This window comes from Thamnophis elegans, chromosome Z (assembly GCF_009769535.1).
Source record: "Thamnophis elegans isolate rThaEle1 chromosome Z, rThaEle1.pri, whole genome shotgun sequence".
NCBI classification, from domain to species: domain Eukaryota; kingdom Metazoa; phylum Chordata; class Lepidosauria; order Squamata; family Colubridae; genus Thamnophis; species Thamnophis elegans.
In genome coordinates this window covers 1,447,283-1,464,973 of record NC_045558.1, presented here as the reverse complement: position 1 = coordinate 1,464,973, position 17,691 = coordinate 1,447,283, and the positions used below count along the sequence as shown (strand labels likewise).

The following is a 17,691-nucleotide window of genomic DNA, read 5'->3' as shown; positions in this document are numbered from 1 at the left end:
AACAAATTATTATGATACAGTACAGGCAGATGGAGCTCGCATTAAGAGTCAGACGGTTGCATGAGGATAAACAGGAGAACTTAAAACAGATTTTTTCAGAGGCTTTTGACCATCTGACGGGAAGACCGGGGTCCAACTTTGACTGGCAGATTGATAAAATTTATTGTGTTAACTCTTGGGCGGCAAAGCAGAACAAACTCCCCTGAGATGTAGTCATATACTTCGCCACAAGAGAGCTCAGAAACATGATATTACAAGAGTCCTATAACACCAGGCTTCAAATTGGCGGTCAGGATTTGATTGTCTTGAAAGAAATACCACCTCAAATGCTAAGAGCCAGGAGAGACTATGCCTTTCTAGTGGAAGAACTCAGAAACCGTCAGATACAGTATAGATGGGATGTGCCATTTGGCATTATAATTACATTTGACAAGCAAAGATATCATCTCAACTCTGTATAGAAAGCTCGAGATTTCTATCACAATATTCTGAAGGTGGGACACCCTGCATCATCTGGATCTGGAGAAAGACCACGAGAAGGACAAGATAGACAGCAAACCACACAACTACCAGACAAGATGTACCATCTCCCCTTCCCGGAAGGGCAAGGTGTCATGGAACAAAGACCTAGCCGTATGACTACCAGACGAATGGAAAAACAAGCTACAATGCAACAACCTCAACAATTACCGGCCATTGATCAAGGAGTTACAGCAACAAGCACAGAAGCCATGGGAGGAGCTAGGCCAAAGGTTAAACAGGCCATGCAGGAGGCTCTAAAAAAGCTTCAGGCAACCAAAAATGACAACTAAGATTTTGACATGGAATGTCAATGGACTGAACTCTCCACAGAAAAGAAAGAAAATATTTCATTATCTTAAACAGTTCAAGAATGATATAATTTGTCTGCAAGAAACTCATATCAAATCAACTGTTCAAAAATATTTGTTTAACCCCAAACTTGGTCAACATTTTGTGACCTCTGCTACAGAAAAGAAAAATGGTATAGTTGTATACTTAAGAAAAGACATTAAGGCTGAACTAATTGAAGCAGATCCCTTTGGAAGATATACCGCACTAGACTTAGAAGGGAAAAAAACATTACTTTTGGGAATTTATGCTCCTAATCAACAGCAAGACGGATTCTATAGAAATCTTCATGCTAAATTAGTACAGTGGGACTTTAAGTCTTGTATACTATTGGGTGACTGGAACGGCGTGATTGACACTAAAAGAGATAAGAAGACCTCTCGCCCAAATACTAAAATCTGAGCTAAGTTACCCAAACCTTTTTTTGACATGATGGACGACTTCGAATTGAGAGATGTTTGGCGAGAAAGAAACACAGAGGAATATGACTTCACCTTCTTTTCTGATAGACATCAATCCCTTTCAAGGATTGATTTTATACTAATCACTAATGATTTACTTTCTAGGGTGAAGAGGACAAAGATTGCGGCTAGGGTCCTTTCGGATCATAACCCAGTTTGGATGGAATTGGAAAGGGTAGTGCAGGCAAGAAGGTCTTGGAGGCTGAATGAAAACTTATTCAGATATGAAAAGTACATTAATGATTGTAAAAAATTGTTATCTGAATACTTTGTTCTGAATATGAATAAGGGTACACCTATGGAATTTGTATGGGATGCAAGCAAAGCGTATATGAGAGGAGTACTGAGGAATATAAACAAAATATATAGACATAAACAGGGGCAAAAACGAAAATTATTGGAAGAGGAAATTAAAGGGAAAGAGTTGGAGTTAACATTGAATCCAGGCGATACAAAGGTTAAGGAAGCAATCACCATATTAAAATCCCAATTTGATATGTTGATATCTGACCAGGTAGCCACTAGTTTATTATATGCAAAACACAACACTTTTTGTAAGGCAAATAAACCGGGCAGATGGTTAGCTTATCAGATTAGGAAAAAAAGGAAAATTCGAAATGTAACCAAATTGAGTTATAGAGGGAAGGAGGTGTTTCAACAGGAGGAGATTCAAAAGGCATTTCGGGAATTTTTTACAGAATTGTATAAAGGGGATAAAATTAAGGGTTTAGATATAGACAAATACTTAGATAAAGAGAGAATACCCCTAGTTAGAGAAGAGTACAGGCAAAAGTTGAACCAACCAATAACCTCAGGGGAAATCTTGCAGGTAATCAAACAACTAAAGTTAGGGAAAGAGCCAGGCACAGATGGCTTGACAGCGGTTTACTATAAAAACTTACAGTTAGAAATGGTAGAACCTCTTAGAGAACTATTTAATAAAATTCAAATGGAAGGTAAAGTGCCCCCATCTTGGAAGACAGCGTTTATATCTTTGATACCCAAAGAAGATCAAGATACTACCCAACCAAAAAATTATAGACCTATCTCATTACTTAATGTAGATTATAAAAATTTTACTAAAATACTAGCAAATAGGTTAATGGTGGTTATTCAACAATTGATACATACCGACCAAACAGGTTTTATACAGGGGAGACAGATGAAGAGTAATGTTAGACTAATCATTAATGCATTAGAATATTTGGGAAAGAACAACCAAATCCCTGCTGCATTCATATTTCTGGATGCTGAAAAGGCCTTCGATCGAGTTAATTGGCAATTTCTGTTGAAGATATTGCAAAAAATGCAGATAGGAGATAGCTTTTTACAGTCAATTAAAGCAATATACCAACAGCAAACAGCTCAAATCATAGTCAACGGAAGTTTAACAGACCCTTTTCAAATCGGAAAAGGTACAAGACAGGGCTGTCCTTTGTCCCCACTATTGTTTATTATAACTTTGGAAGTATTGTTGAATAACATACGGGGCTTGGATGATCTAAAAGGGATCAAGATTAGGCAGCAAAATACAGAGTCCGCGCTTTTGCGGATGATTTGGTCATAATATTGGAACAACCGCAGGAATCTAGTATGGTTTTAATGAACACGATTAATCAATATGGTCAAGTGTCTGGTTTTAAAATAAATTTAGGAAAAACCAAAATATTAGTTATAAATATGAATACTAAACAAAAGGAAGAACTAGGAGGGATGCTAGGATGTGAGGTAGTTAAAAAAATCAAATATCTTGGGGTCAATATTTTAGCCTCAAACGGGAAACTATATAAGCATAATTATGAACCACTTTGGCGGAGTATACAGATAGAGATGAAAAAAATGGGAGAAATTGCACTTATCTTTGCTGGGTAGGATAGCGGCAGTGAAAATGAACATTTTACCAACATTTTTATTTCTTTTTCAAATGCTACCTATACTTAAAAAAGATGCGAATCTTTTAGAATGGCAGAAGGGTATCAACAAATTTGTATGGGCCGGAAAAAAGCCGAGGGTAAAGATGAAAATAATGCAAGATGTACACGAGAAAGGAGGCTTGAAATTACCTAACCTAAAATTATATTATGATGCAGTGGCGCTATCCGCAATTAGTGATTGGACCCATTTAACCAATGATAGAATACTGAATATCGAGGGACATGATCTGGTATATGGTTGGCATGCTTACTTGTTATTCAACAAAAAATTGGATAAGAATTTTAAAAGTCATATCTTAAGAAATGCTTTACTGCGGGTCTGGAAAAAATATCAATATAAATTAAATGATAAGTTACCCATGTGGGCAATTCCTAGACATGCAATTGAAAATATGAATATAGAACAAAAACATGATAGAACCACTTACAGACAACTTCTCACTTTGGAAAGGGGGGTTCTACAACTAAAATCTTTAGAGGCATTGAAAGAGGAGAAGGTAGTTCAAACATGTTTCCAGTATGGCCAATTACAGGCCAGGTGGAAAATAGACCAAAAAACTGGTTTTATCCAAGTTGAGGATAATTTGTTTAAACAAATAAGAGATCAAAGCTTAATGCATATAAAGAGGATATATAATGTACTAATACAGATGGATTTAGAAACGGAATTGGTTAAAGATTGTATGATAAAGTGGGCTCAGAATATTGAAGAACCAATAATGTTGGACACGTGGGAAAGAATATGGGTAAGAAATGTGAAATTTACCCAAGCACAAAACCTGAGAGAAAATTTTTATAAGATGTTCTATAGATGGCATTTAGATCCTAAAAAGCTGGCTTCTATGTATCCGAATGTACAGCCTAAATGTTGGAGATGTGGTTCTCTCGATGCTACATATTTTCATATATGGTGGACTTGTCAAAAGGTTAAGGCATTTTGGATAAAAATGTGGTGGATCATGCAAAATATCCTTAAAAGAAGGATAAAGTTTACTCCTCAGTTATTTTTACTAGGTATATGTACTGACTTTACAGCGGTAGAGACCAACTTGGTTCTGCACCTAATAACGGCAGCAAGACTGTTGGTGGCACAATACTGGAAGAAGGAAGACTTGCCTACAACTCAAGAATGGACATTGAAAGTTACAAACCTAGCCGAGGTGGCTAAAATATCGGCATATCTTAAAGACCACTCAAATGAGAGATATAAACGAGACTGGAAAAAATGCATTGACTATACACAAAACAAATACGGCACTAAGAAATTCCAGACAGCCTATGCTTAAGATTAGGAATAATCTAAACTGCTCAAAGTTAGTGCAACAGGAAGAAGCTGAATTCAACGCAGAGATGTTATTGACTTTCTTTTTTTATTTCCTTTGTCTTAATATATTTTAGACTGTGTTTGTTAAAAATCTACACCGTGTACGGGCTCTGGTAAGTCAGGGGGGGAGGGAGGGGGTTTTTAGGGGGGAGGGGGCAGGGGGGGAAATATAGTATGTGTTAGATTTTAAAGTAACGCGATTGAACTTGTATACTGTTGCTCTTTAATTCCAGTGTAAAAATAGGACAAGCTAAATATATTAATAGATAGTAGAAAAACACCGAAGGGAGGAGTAGAGGGATAGAAGAAAGAGTGGTAGAGAGGGTGGGAGAGAGGATTGGAGGGAGGGTGAGAAGGAAGGGAGGGAGTGTATCGGGAGAGAGGTGTGGTAGAGGGGGAGGATAAGTAGGGTAGAGGGGAATGATGGAGGGAAGATGGAAAGTTGGAGGGGGGTGAAAGAAAGGGTGTATGGAGGGTCAAAGTGGTATATTGGGTTTCTATTTTGGGGGGTATTATTGACAAGAGGAATGGCTGTGTTTATTGTTTAATGTAATATGGCCCCGGTTCTGCACAGTATATATGTGACTGTACGAAAATGAAAATGGAAAATAAAAACACATTTACATGAAAAATCTCCTGCTCGAGCAGGGGTTGGACTGGAAGACCTCCAAGGTCACTTCCAAGTCTATTATTCTCTAATTCTGTAAAAGTCTCCTGTTCGAGCAGGGGTTGGACTAGAAGACCTCTGAGGTCCCTTCCAGTTCTGTTCTGACGGAAGTGTCTGCCAGACAATAAAGGGCTGAATTTGACCCTGGGGGAGGGAGGGGGCCCTTGTAAAACAGCCAAGTCCTCTCTATGACCTCTCCATCCTGCAGGGCGGCCATGGTGAGGGCAGCAGGGCAACCGTCCAAATAATCCGAACCACCCAGTACCAACGGAAGCGATGGAGACCTTACCGGTTGGGCAGCCTCTCAGCTCTGAGCCGAGGGCTGATGAAGACCGTGGTGAGTGTTTCGCCAGCAGGGAGTTAGCACGATAAACCTTATCAATTTGCCAATCAAAATTTCCCCCTGGTCTTCCCAACAGACTATCGAAAGCTTCTGAAAAAAAAATCTGTTTCAAATTCTCCTGATTGTTTTCACACAAACCTCTTATTCTTAGTGCAGACTCCATTTGTCTATACTGTAACATAATAATTTCTTTTTCAGCATTTCCAACTTTTTGTTGCACCACGTCGATTTTCGATACCAAATGAGTATTGGCATCATTAAGGACATTGTGATTTACTTTACTACAAGAGACATGAGGAATATGATATTGCAAGAGTCCTATAAAACCAAGCTTCCAATTGGGGGTCAGGAAGTGACTGTTCTGAAAGAGATACCACCTCAAATGCTAAGATCTAGGAAAGAGTATGCTTTTTTAGTTGAAGAGCTTAAAAATCGTCAGCTACAGTTCAGATGGGAGGCACCAGTTGGGCTAACATTCATCTTTGAGGGGCAAAGATACCGTCTTAAATCAGTATGGGAAGCTCGAGATTTTTACCATAATATCCTGAAGGCCAGACATCCCGCCCCACCTGGACCTAGAGAAAGAGAACAAGAAGGACTAGATAAACAGCAAACTACACAACTATCAAAAAGGATGGATCATTTTTCTCTCTCAGAAGTACAAGGAGCCAAGGAACAAAGACAAAACCGTGTGATTACCAGACGAATGGATCAACAATTAAAAAAACAACAATCTACTAATTCCCAATGATTTGTTTTCTAGGGTGAAGAAGATAAAGATATCTGCCAGAGTTTTATCAGATCATAATTTAGTTTGGATGGAGTTGGGAGGGGTGATGCAAGCAAGAAGTTCTTGGAGATTGAATGAAAATTTATTTAGACATGAGAAATATACTAACGAATGTAAAAGATTGTTAGCAGAATACTTTGTTTTCAATATGAATAAGGGTACATCTATGGAAATTGTATGGGATGCAAGTAAAGCGTATATGAGAGGAGCTTTGATAAATCTAAATCGATTACATAGACGTAAACAAGGGGGAAAGTGAACAGGACTGGAAGATGAAATTAGGATTATGCAAAATGTTGTTTTTTTTTAAAAAAGGATAAAATTTACTCCTCAGTTATTTTTGTTAGGTATAATTACTGATTGTACAGCTGTAGAGATTAATTTGATTTTGCACTTAATAACTGCAGTTAGATTGTTGGTGGCGCAATATTGGAGGAAGGAAGACTTGCCTACATTTCAAGAATGGACACTGAAAGTCACAAATTTAGCCGAGATGGCTTAAATATCTGCATATCTTAAACATCACTTAAACGAGAGATATAAGTGAGACTGGAAAAAATGGATTGATTATATAGAAAATAAATATGGATAAACGAGACGGGAAAAAATGGATTGATTCTATACAAAATAAATACGGGACTAAGAAATTCCAGATTGCTTATGATTAAGATCAGGAATGATATAAATTGTTTAAAGTTAGCTTAGCAAGGAGGAGCTAAGCAATGTAAAGATGTTATCAATTTTCTATTCATTTTTCCAATATATTTTAGACTGTTTTTGTTAAAGATTTATACCGTCTATGGGTTCTGGGAAGTCCGGGGAGGGAAGGCTGGGGGGGGGGTTGGGGGTGAGGGGTGAGGGAGGGATTTTTGACGAGGGGTGTTAGATTTTAATGTAATATGTATGTACACTGTCTTCTCTTATTTTTTCTTTAAAACTAGGATATGTTAAGTATATTGTTATGGAAGTATAAATACCATCAACATAGATTGGAGTTTGCTCAGAAGCGGAAATACACCAATGAGAGGAAACTGAAGGGAGACGACAGACGGGAAGAGAGGGATAGGAGAGAGGGTAAGGGGGGAAGATGAGGAGGATAAGGAGGAGTGGAATGTAGGGAGAGGAGAAGGAGAAAGGAAGGGGAAGTAGAGTAGGAAAGGATGCTGGAGGGAAGAAAGGAGGTAGGAAAGAGGTAGAAGAAAGAGGTGTATGGAGAGCAGAAGAGCTAATAATGGGTTTTTATATTTTTGGGTGTTGATGGCAAGAGGAACTGATGTAATTGCTATTTAATACAATAGGATAGTGGCTGTGTAATAGTATACATGTGATTGTATGTTATGAAAATGAAATAAAAAAGTATATCTGAAGACCGTGGTGAGTGGGGCTGGGCGCTCCTCCCACGGGTCTTCGGAGGGTGGCAACCCGGGGAACTGGTAGGGCGTGGATTTTGGGGTGGAACAGGGCATCAGGGATGGGTAGCTGGACTCCAAAGTTGGCAGTTCTTGGACTGAAGGGGACTTTGGGGCGCTCTGAGCATGGTGGTTTTCTTGCAGACGTCTTGTGACCCAACTAGCTAACATCTCAGTGCTAGAAGGGCGAGGGGGTTTGCTCTTATTTTCATATATCTCCGCTCGGGTCCTCTCACTGTGGTTTCAGAATGGCAGCTCTCCGGCTCTCAAATCCCGGTTGGACTCTGTGAGCATCTCCTCCCCATTCCTTTGGTCCCCCCAGAGTCCTCCGCAGGAGAAGGGAGAACAAGGTGCCCCCCGCCAGGCGAGAGAAGCCGGTGCCAATGGACCCCCCCACTTCCTGGTGCATTCCCAGACTCCAATTTTTGTACTTTGAAGTAACGACTGAGGAGACCGGTCTACTAACAACAGAATGGTTTATTCAACAGAAACTTAATCAAGTAACAGGCAACGAAAACCCCCGCCTGACAGCTATTTATACTGCCAGCTGTCAGACGGGGAACCAATGGGAGTACAGGGTTTCTCCTTCCAAGAAGCAGGCGCATCCTGGCCAATCAGAGGTGCCTTGCACAGCGCCATCTGCTGGCCAGGACACAACACCAATGACCCACCCCACAGCGGGCAAAGAGGTGAGAGCTTTCAGGCTTCCCCTGGGGACTTTGCTCATCAGACAGTCGCCAAACGGGCTCGCGCGACCCCTGGCTATGACGGCTATGACTGTCATAAATATGTCAGTTGGCAAGAATCCAAATTTTGATCACTTCACCGGGGGGGGGGGGGATTTTCGCAATGTTTGTAAGTGTGAGAAACAGTCATAAGGGACTTTTTTCAGTGCCATTGCAACTTCCAATGGTCAGTAAATGAACTGTTATAACTCGAGGACCAGCTGTCAATCAATAATGCAGGGCTTAATTTTGGCCAAGCTCTCGTGTCGCCTTAAACCATGGTTTGCTTTCACTGCTGCAACGGTCGTAAGTGTGGAAACTGGTCCTACGTCCCTTTTTTCAGGGCTGCTGTAACTTCAAACAGTCACTAAATGAATTATTGTAAGTCGAGGACTACCTATAAATCAACAATGCTGGGCTTAATCTTGGCCAAGCACTTGTGTTGCATTAAACCATGGCAAGAAAGATTGCAAAAGGAGGCAAAACTCACTTAACAACTGTCTCAATTGTCAAGGACTATCTGTGATCCTCATACAGGCAGCCCTCAACTTACGATGGTTCACTTAGTGACCATTTAAAGTTACAACGGCCCTGAAAAAACTGACTTATGACCTTTTTTCACACTTACGACCATTGTGGCATCTCTGTGGCCGTGTGATCAAAACTGAGATACTTGGCAACCGACTCGCATTTATGATGGTCGCAGCGTCCCGGAGTTCCACGATCCCATTTTGCGACCTTCCGATGAGCAAAATCAACAGGGAAGCCAGATTCACTTAATGACCATGTGTCTAACTTTAATAATTGTGGTGATTCACTTAATAATGGTGGTGAGAAACTCACTCAACAACCCAGACTAGAAGACCTCCAAGGGCCCTTCCCTTCTATGATTCTGTAAAGGTCTCTGCTCGAGCAGGGGGTTGGACTAGAGGACCTCTGAGGTCCCTTCCAGCTGTTATGATATGGTTCTCTAAGGTTCCTCTCCTCCCTTGCATTTCTCTGATCCTTCTTCTTTGTCCTCAAAAGGAGCAACATTGTAGGTAGGAAAGTAGTAAGTGAATCAAGGCTTGATGCGTCAGTGAGAAAGTACGGAAGCAGATATCCAAAGCAAACATCTCATTATCTCTTCACCTGAAGGTTTGGAGTCCAGCAGGACATCCCTCCAAGTGGCTAATCATTGGCCAGAGACTGAAGGCCGTTGCTCGGCCTTATGCTAACAATCCAGATGTGTCCACAATACCCCGTTAACGGGAAACCAGAAGTCAAAGTCCAGCGACGGAGCGTAGACAACTCGGCGGGTTCTCAACTCAAGCGATCCTGCCTCGAATCTTGTGGAGAAAGACGGCCATGAAGAAGCTTTGGTTGATCTCGGCCTTCCTCTTGGCTTTGGTGGTTGAGACGGCGGTCAGCGTTCCAGTGAGTCCACACTGCCCGTGGTTAATGGGGTCGGCTGGGTGGGTCAGCTTAGAAGACGTTTCTTATGGGTTAGGATTTAGGGTTAGGGGGCTCTTCCTCAGTGGTTTCCCTGCAGATGTTTCATGACCCAACTAGGGAACAGCATCAGGGCTAGAAGGGAGTGGGGTTTGCGGAGAGGGGGAAGAGGAGGAGGAGCAGGAGGAGGAAGAGGAAAAAGACGCTGGTTTTCCTTCCTCTGTTTTCAACTGGCCGAGGGCTAGCAAAACAATCTGAAAGCAAAACCAAAGGAGAAACGTTTCCCCTTTTGCATTTGAGCATGGAAGAAGGAGAAAGGGAAAGAAGAAAGACAAAGAAAAAGATGGGAAGAGAGCAAGGAAGGAAAAATAAGGAGGGGGGGGGAGGAAGAAGAAAGGAGGAGGGAATGAAAAAGAGAGAGAATGCTTAGTGGGGGAAACTGAAAGTAACCAACCTAAGTCTGCCTCTCAGAGACTCCGCTTCAAGGCCGTTTTCCCCAGGAAAGGAATGGAGGCACAAGACAGCCTGCACTCAGAACGGCCATTCCAAAAAACATCTTCTTTGAATGTGATTGGACAATGCAGTGGGGTGGAGGGAGCAATGATGGGATGTGCCTAAGACGGGAAGGTTCCACCCAGGGATTTGCCAGTCGCAAATTTCAGTTCTGGCTTTGCTTTATCATACTCCACTTGACCGTTAGTAGACTAAACCTTTATCGACCAATGAAGTTAAAGGTCAGTTTGGCTTAAAGGTTCAAGTTGGGGCAGGATTGCTATCAGGCCTTGCCCAGCCTGTACAATGTTTATCTATTGTAAGAAAAAAATGCCTCTCGTTTCATTTTATTTATAATTATTTATATTTTGCACTTCTTTTACTGCCCACCTAGCTGCTTAATGGCAGTGGGGTTCACTTAACAACTGTGGCAAAAGAGGACGTAAAATTAGGTACAGCTGAGTTTAGCAACCTAAAAATCCTGTCCCAATGGCTGCATACAGGTATGCAGCTATTCCTTGACTTATGACCAGAATTGAGCCCAACATTTCTGCTACTAAGCAAGACACTTGCTCAGTGCATTTTGCATTCTTTTACCCCCATTCCTGCCCCCGTTGTTAAACAAATCACTGCAGCCATTAAGCTGAAACACAGTTCTTAAGAAAATCTGGTTTCCTCACTGAGTTTGTTTGCCGGAAGGATTGAGTGACCTGGGGACACTTCAACCATCATAAGTATGAGTCTGTTGCCAAGCATATGAATTTTGATCCTGTGACCCCGGGTCACTGCGACCGTCATAAATACAAGTCAGTTGCCAAGCGTTTATCATTGTGAAAAAGTCAAGGCCAAGTGAAGTAACAGAAGAAGGGGCTTCGGAGCTCTGTGGTAGAGATAGTCCTTGATTACGGGTCACAATGGAGCCCCAACTTGATGTCATTAGGTGAGTCTTGCCCCGTTTTACGACCTTTCTTGCCACGGTTGTTAAGTGAATCGCCACAGTTGATAAGTTAGTCAGCCGGTCACTAAGCAAATCGAGCTCCCCCCCCCTTAACTGTGCTGGTCCGAAGGTCGCAAGAGAGGATCACACGATCCCCGGGAAATAGCAATGGTTGTAAAACTGAACCAGTGGCCCAGGATTTGAATTTAAATCACATGATCGCGAGTGAACGGATGTAAGTCGTAACTGTGAAAAATGGTCATAAGTCACCTTTTTTTCTGGGCCGTTGCAACTTGGAACAGTCACTAAATGAACCATTGTATATGGGCTCACTGGGGAAAGCTTTTCTTGAAGCTGTGGGAACTGGAGGTTTAAGAAGATGCACGTTTTATAAAACGAGAATGAAGGAAGTTTGATGGACAAGGAAGCGGCCACACATCGAACGGAGGAATAAACTTGGTTGACTCTTATCTTCGTCAGGAATGAGAACCAAAAGGCCAAACCAATATTTGAAGAAGCCACGACTTCCTTGAGAAGGTGGCAAAAACCAGAAGGTTAGGATCGGATCAAGTTCAGGAGAACCTCAAAAAAAAAAAAGGACTTTCAAGAACATAACGCAGTTTACGAAGAGGTCCTGTAGACGTGGCATGGTTTGCCAGAAGTGCAACTGAGGGGCATGGCCGTAAAGTCAGAAGCCTTAATCGAATTCAAACTTCAGGGTAGAGTTGGAAGGGACCTCAGAGGTCTTCTAGTCCAGCCCCCTGCTCAAGGAGGAGATCCTTAGAAGATCATAGAATTCAGAGAGTTGAAAGGGACCTTGGAGCAGTTGCAGACTCCAAGACCTCCAAGGTCCCTTCCCACTCTGTCCTTCTATGATTCTGTAAGGGTCTCTGCTCGAGCAGGGGGTTGGACTAGAGGACCTCCGAGGTCCCTTCCAGCTGTTATTATATGGTTCTGTAAGATTCCTCTCCTCCTTGCATTTCTTTTGATCCTTCTTCTTTGTCCTCAAAAGGAACAACATTGTACGTAGGAAGGTAGTAAGTGAATCAAAGCTTGGTGCGTCACAGAGAAAGTACGGAAGCAGATACCCAAAGCAAACATCTCATTATCTCTTCACCTGAAGGTTTGGAGTCCAGCAGGACATCCCTCCAAGTGGCTAATCATTGGCCAGAGACTGAAGGCCGTTGCTCGGCCTTATGCTAACAATCCAGATGTGTCCACAATACCCCGTTAACGGGAAACCAGAAGTCAAAGTCCAGCGACGGAGCGTAGACAACTCGGCGGGTTCTCAACTCAAGCGATCCTGCCTCGAATCTTGTGGAGAAAGACGGCCATGAAGAAGCTTTGGTTGATCTCGGCCTTCCTCTTGGCTTTGGTGGTTGAGACGGCGGTCAGCGTTCCAGTGAGTCCACACTGCCCGTGGTTAATGGGGTCGGCTGCGTGGGTCAGCTTAGAAGACGTTTCTTGTGGGTTAGGATTTAGGGTTAGGGGGCTCTTCCTCAGTGGTTTCCCTGCAGACATTTCATGATAGCAATAGCAGTAGACTTATATACCGCTTCATAGGCCTTTCAGGCCTCTCTAAGCGGTTTACAGAGAGTCAGCATATTGCCCCCAATAATCTGGGTCCTCATTTTACCCACCTCGGAAGGATGGAAGGCTGAGTCAACCCTGAGCCGGTGAGATTTGAACCGCTGACCTGCTGATCTAGCAGTAGCCTGCAGTGCTGCATTTAACCACTGCGCCACCTTGGCTCTTGACCCAACTAGGGCTCATGACCCAACTAGGGAACATCATCAGTGCTTGGAGGGAAGGTGAGAAGGAGGAGGATGGGGAGGAGGGATGTGGGATCCTTGGAGGTCTCTGAGCTTGGTGGTTGTCTTGTAGACATTTCACGACCCAACTTGGGGATATCATCAGCGCTAGAAGGGAGTGGGGTTTTTGGAGAGAAGGAGGAGAAAACAAGGAAAGGAAGAGGAGGAGGAAGGATGGATGGATGGACGGAGGGCAAAAGGAGGAACGGAGGGAGAGAGGAAGAGAGGATTGGAGGGAGGGAGGAAGAAGAGAGGAAAAAGAAAGAAAAGGGAAGGAAACAGTGGAGGTGGATGGAAGAAAGAAAGGAGGAAGTAAAAAGAAACGGGATAGGAGCGATGGAAGGAACACAGAAAAGAAAGAGAAAAAGAAAGAAAAAGGAAGGAAACGGGAAATGTGGAAGGAAAGAAAGAAGGAGGGAAATAGAAAGGGAGGGAAGATGCAAGGCAGAAGAAGGAAGGAAGGAAGGAAGGAAGGAAGGAAGGAAGGAAGGAAGGAAGGAAGGAAGGAAAAAGAAAGGGGACGGAACGAAGGAAAGAAAGAAGGACTGGGCAATCCTTGGTGTTCTCTTGAGCTTGCTGGTTTCCTTCCAGAAATTTCATGACCGATCTAGGTAACATCATCAGTGCTAGAAAGGAGTCGAGTGGGTGGAGAGGAGGAGGAGGAGGAGGAGGAGGAGGAGGAGGAGGAGGAGGAGGAGGAGGAGGAGGAGGAGGAGGAGGAGGACGACGACTGTGGGGTCCTTGATGCTCTCTGAGCTGGGTTGTTTTCTTGCAGACATTTCATGACCCAACTATGTAACAACATCAGGGCTAGAAGACAGGGAGGTTGTTTCCTACCTGGACTGATCTGGAATGGGTTTAGTGGGCTCTGCTAATCTCAGTCTGAAGAGATGATGGGTATTGTAGTCAGACAGCCGGATTGGAACAGGCTGCCTTAACCTGAAAAGTTTCTCCAGCCGGCTGGTAAGGAGGGGTGTTTTTTCTTTTTTGCAGAGACCTCGCTGCGGTCGTTACGGATGTTACTCCTCCATCGCACTTGGAATACCGCTTGACAAGGTAGAACCAGTGGTGGGTTTCAATTTTTTTTAGAACTATTGTGTAGGTGTGGCCCGTTTTGTGGGAGTGGCTCAGCGGTCATGTGACCATGTAGGCGTGGCCAATTTGAAAAATGTGCTGAAACTCACTTAACAACACTTTTGCTTAGTAACCAAAATTTTGGACTCAATTGTGGTCATAAGTCCTCTCTTTTTTCTTTCTTTCTTTCTTTCTTTCTTTCTTTCTTTCTCTTTCTTTCTTTCTCTCTCTCTCTTTCTCTCTCTCTCTCCTTTCTTCCTTCCTTTTGCATCTCTCTCTCTCCCTTTCTCTTTCTTTCATCTCCCTCTCCCACTTTCTTTTTCTTTCTCTCTCTCTCTCTCTCTCTCTCAGTTTGTCTCTCACTCTCTGTGTGGCTCTTTGCCTCTATCTCCCTCCCTCCCTCCCTCTGTCTCTCTCTCTGTCATTCTCTCTGTGTGTCTCTCTGTGTGTCTGTGCGTCTGTCTCTCTCTGTCTCTCCCTCTGTATCTCCTCCCTGCCTCTGTGTGTGTGTGTGTGTTTCTCACTCTCTGTGTGTCTGTCTGTCTGTCTGCCTGTCTCTGTCTGTCTCTCTCCCCCCCCCCTCTCTCTCTGTAAGCCGCTGTCACACCTGTCGTCCTGGAACAGGCTGAGCTGCCTGTCCTTCTTCAACACCTCCGGGGGGTGCACATCCATCGTAAAATCCATCAGGTCGTCCAAAGTAGCGGGGCTCAGCAGGACCTTGGCTGAATGCGTGCAAACGCTCAAGTCCGCTGCTCGCCACTCCACAGCTAATTGCAAAGTTCTCTCTGGAGATTCTGCCGGGTGGAGGCAGCGCTCCCCTCTCGAGCTTCTGCGAAGGGGATCTTTTTCTGCGGGAAAACCGCGCTGAATTCAGCAAACTGGGCAACGCGTGCCCATGGGCTTCTGCAGCAGCCGAAGAACAGGAGGTGAGGATTCGGCTGCTGCACAAGCCCATGGGCACGCGCTGCCCTCTTCTCTCTTATCTCCCACTCATTTCCTTTCACCATTAGTAGGCCAGATTCTTGTAGAGAGCTAAAGCTTGCAGTAAATCTTGATACTCATTTGAACTGACTGAATCTCTCGGTTTCCCCAGTGCTTGACATAACCAAAGCTCGGCAGTACAGTTAAAAAACGTAACCGGTGGCCAACAGCTTGACCTTTTTGACCTAGGAAGCCTTTTGTCTGGGACAAAATTCAGATTCTAATGGAATCCCTCAGATTCTGCAGCCACATCTCCTTGTCTCCTGGATCGCAGATGACGAAAAGGCAGTCTTTGCATCTTCTGTGTGAACCTCTGGAGACCCCTGCATCTTACATGGTCCTTAACTCTCCTTTGCTTAACGCTCCCCAATCCCCAGGCCGCAGCTCGCTATCGGGCCCCAAGTCCTGTGTAACTGGGTTGCAGAAGTGGCGGGCAAGCACGTGTGTCCTCAATTGTGTGAACTGCAAGCAAGCATGGGAGCACATGCTTCCATTTGTGCAACCATGGGTGCGTGAGTGGCATGCGTGTGTGTCCATCACTCACACAAATGAAGCTGTGCACGCTTGCCCGCCACTCGCGTGGAAGCATCCTCTCCCCCCACCTGGCCAGAAAGGTTGGGGAACTCTGGATTATTCCCCACTCTGAGCGTTTCTTATGCTGACCAAAGACATTTTGCACCTTGGGAAGGGCTGTCCCCAATTTTTGCTTTCTAACGCCTGGTTTCACCCCCAGTTGGAGGACCGACTGATACTTGACTTGGCTGAATTCCCGACTCGTCAACCTGCTATACAGGTATGTGTCAAGGTTCCAACTGACGAACCCAACCCAGCAAGCCCGCTCGAGATGATACAATCTCCGAACGCAAAATTATGTTGAGTACCTCATTTCAGCACAGCGGAAGCCAAACCAACTCTGGCTAATTCCCACGCAATCCACATACTTCGAATATAGCATTCCCCCTCCCACTATTAGAGCAGGTCACACTGTCCAATTAAAGGTCAGGGTATTGTTATGAGAAAATGCCCCTGGGGTTTGGGAAAGACCTGCGTAAGTGTCCTTGGTTCTCAGGATTCGACTTCTTAATGTCTGGAGGTTACGTTCCATTTCCCCCATCCTCTCCCTCCCACCCACCCCCCGGTTCATTGGCAAGTTGAGAAGCGAAAATGGTTGCAACAGCATAAAGTGCGCTTCAAACAAACCGGCAAAACAATTAACCAGTGGAACTGCTTGCCACCAGAACTTGTGGATGCTCCATCACTGGAGGCTTTTAAGAAGAGACTGGGCGACCATTTGTAAGGGTCACCTGCATGAGCAGGGGGTTGGACTAGAAGACCTCTGAGGTGCCTTCCAACTCTGTGACTCTGTAATTCTGTCAGGGTCTCCTACTTGAGCAGGAGGTCGCACTAGATGAGCTCCAAGGTCCCTTCCAGCTCTATTCAGCATCTTGGTATGCAACTCCCTCTATCTTCTCCCAGCTGGATGACCCTGAGGCAGCATCGAGAGAAGGTGCAGTCTCTACTTTCAATTCCCCAAGCGTGTCTCTCCTCATGTTTAACTGTTTAACTGTTTATTTCATTTGTATGCCGCCCTCATCCTCCCTCCATAGTCCTGGCCTCTGGGCTATGGACCAAAGAGAGAGTGTTGGTGGCATCTGTCGTTGCCTGAGAGCGTAGGATAGAAACCCAAAAGTGAGAGCTGACAGATAGATCAGGGGCTGCTCAAGTGCCCCTCCGTTCTCCAGGAGAGCAGTTCTTAATTGGCGTCTGCCCTCTCAATCCATCCATCAGAATAGAGCTGGAAGGGATCTTGGAGGTCTTCTAGTCCAGCCCACTGCCCAAGCAGGAGACCCGATACCATTGCAGGCAAGTGACTGACCAGTCTCTTCTTCCAAACCTCCCGTTGATGGAGCACCCACAACCTCTGGTTGTTAGCGTTCCAAGTATCATGCAGAATTAAATCAGAGTCCAAGGCAAAACAACCCTTAAAGTTCCAATTTAATAAGTCAGACATCTTGGCACATCTGTGGAATCCCAATTCTGAAAGTTACCTAGGATTCCTACCCAGTTGAAAGTTCGTGATCTTGTCCCCACACCCACAAATCCATCCCATGGTCCCATCTTCTTCTTCCACGCTGGCATCTCCACCCAGCTGGTTCCGGTCAGGTGTAAAAGTGCAGAGACAAAAGATGACCTTGGGCTTCTAGGAAAGAATGACAAAAATGACATTCCACAATCCTACTCCTTCCTATTCCCCCCTCCGAACTACTACACTAAGGAAACAGCATAAGGCAATAAGAGAGAGAGGGTGACAGGCCAAAGATCCTAAAAGGGATATAACTGCAGGCCTGACAGTGGTGGCAAGCGGTTCCACCGGATAATTGTCCTCCCGGTAAGAGGTTTCTTCTCAATTCCAGGTTGCTTCTCTCCTGGATGAGTTTCCAT

The 17,691-nt window shown here is 44.2% G+C and overlaps 1 protein-coding gene and 1 long non-coding RNA gene across 2 annotated transcripts in view; both read left to right on the top strand.

Moving 5' to 3' along the window:
* Positions 1-17,691, top strand: part of LOC116520584 (verrucotoxin subunit beta-like) — a 58,446-nt gene that overhangs the window by 37,339 nt on the left and 3,416 nt on the right. Inside the window, exon 5 of the mRNA XM_032234840.1 lies at positions 15,987-16,042. Coding sequence (XP_032090731.1) covers positions 15,987-16,042 — 56 coding nt within the window. The remainder of the gene's footprint in view (positions 1-15,986; positions 16,043-17,691) is intronic.
* LOC116520609 lies at positions 5,199-5,916 on the top strand. The gene is made up of 2 exons (XR_004256806.1): positions 5,199-5,593; positions 5,798-5,916. It is a non-coding gene; the product is annotated as an uncharacterized LOC116520609 (long non-coding RNA).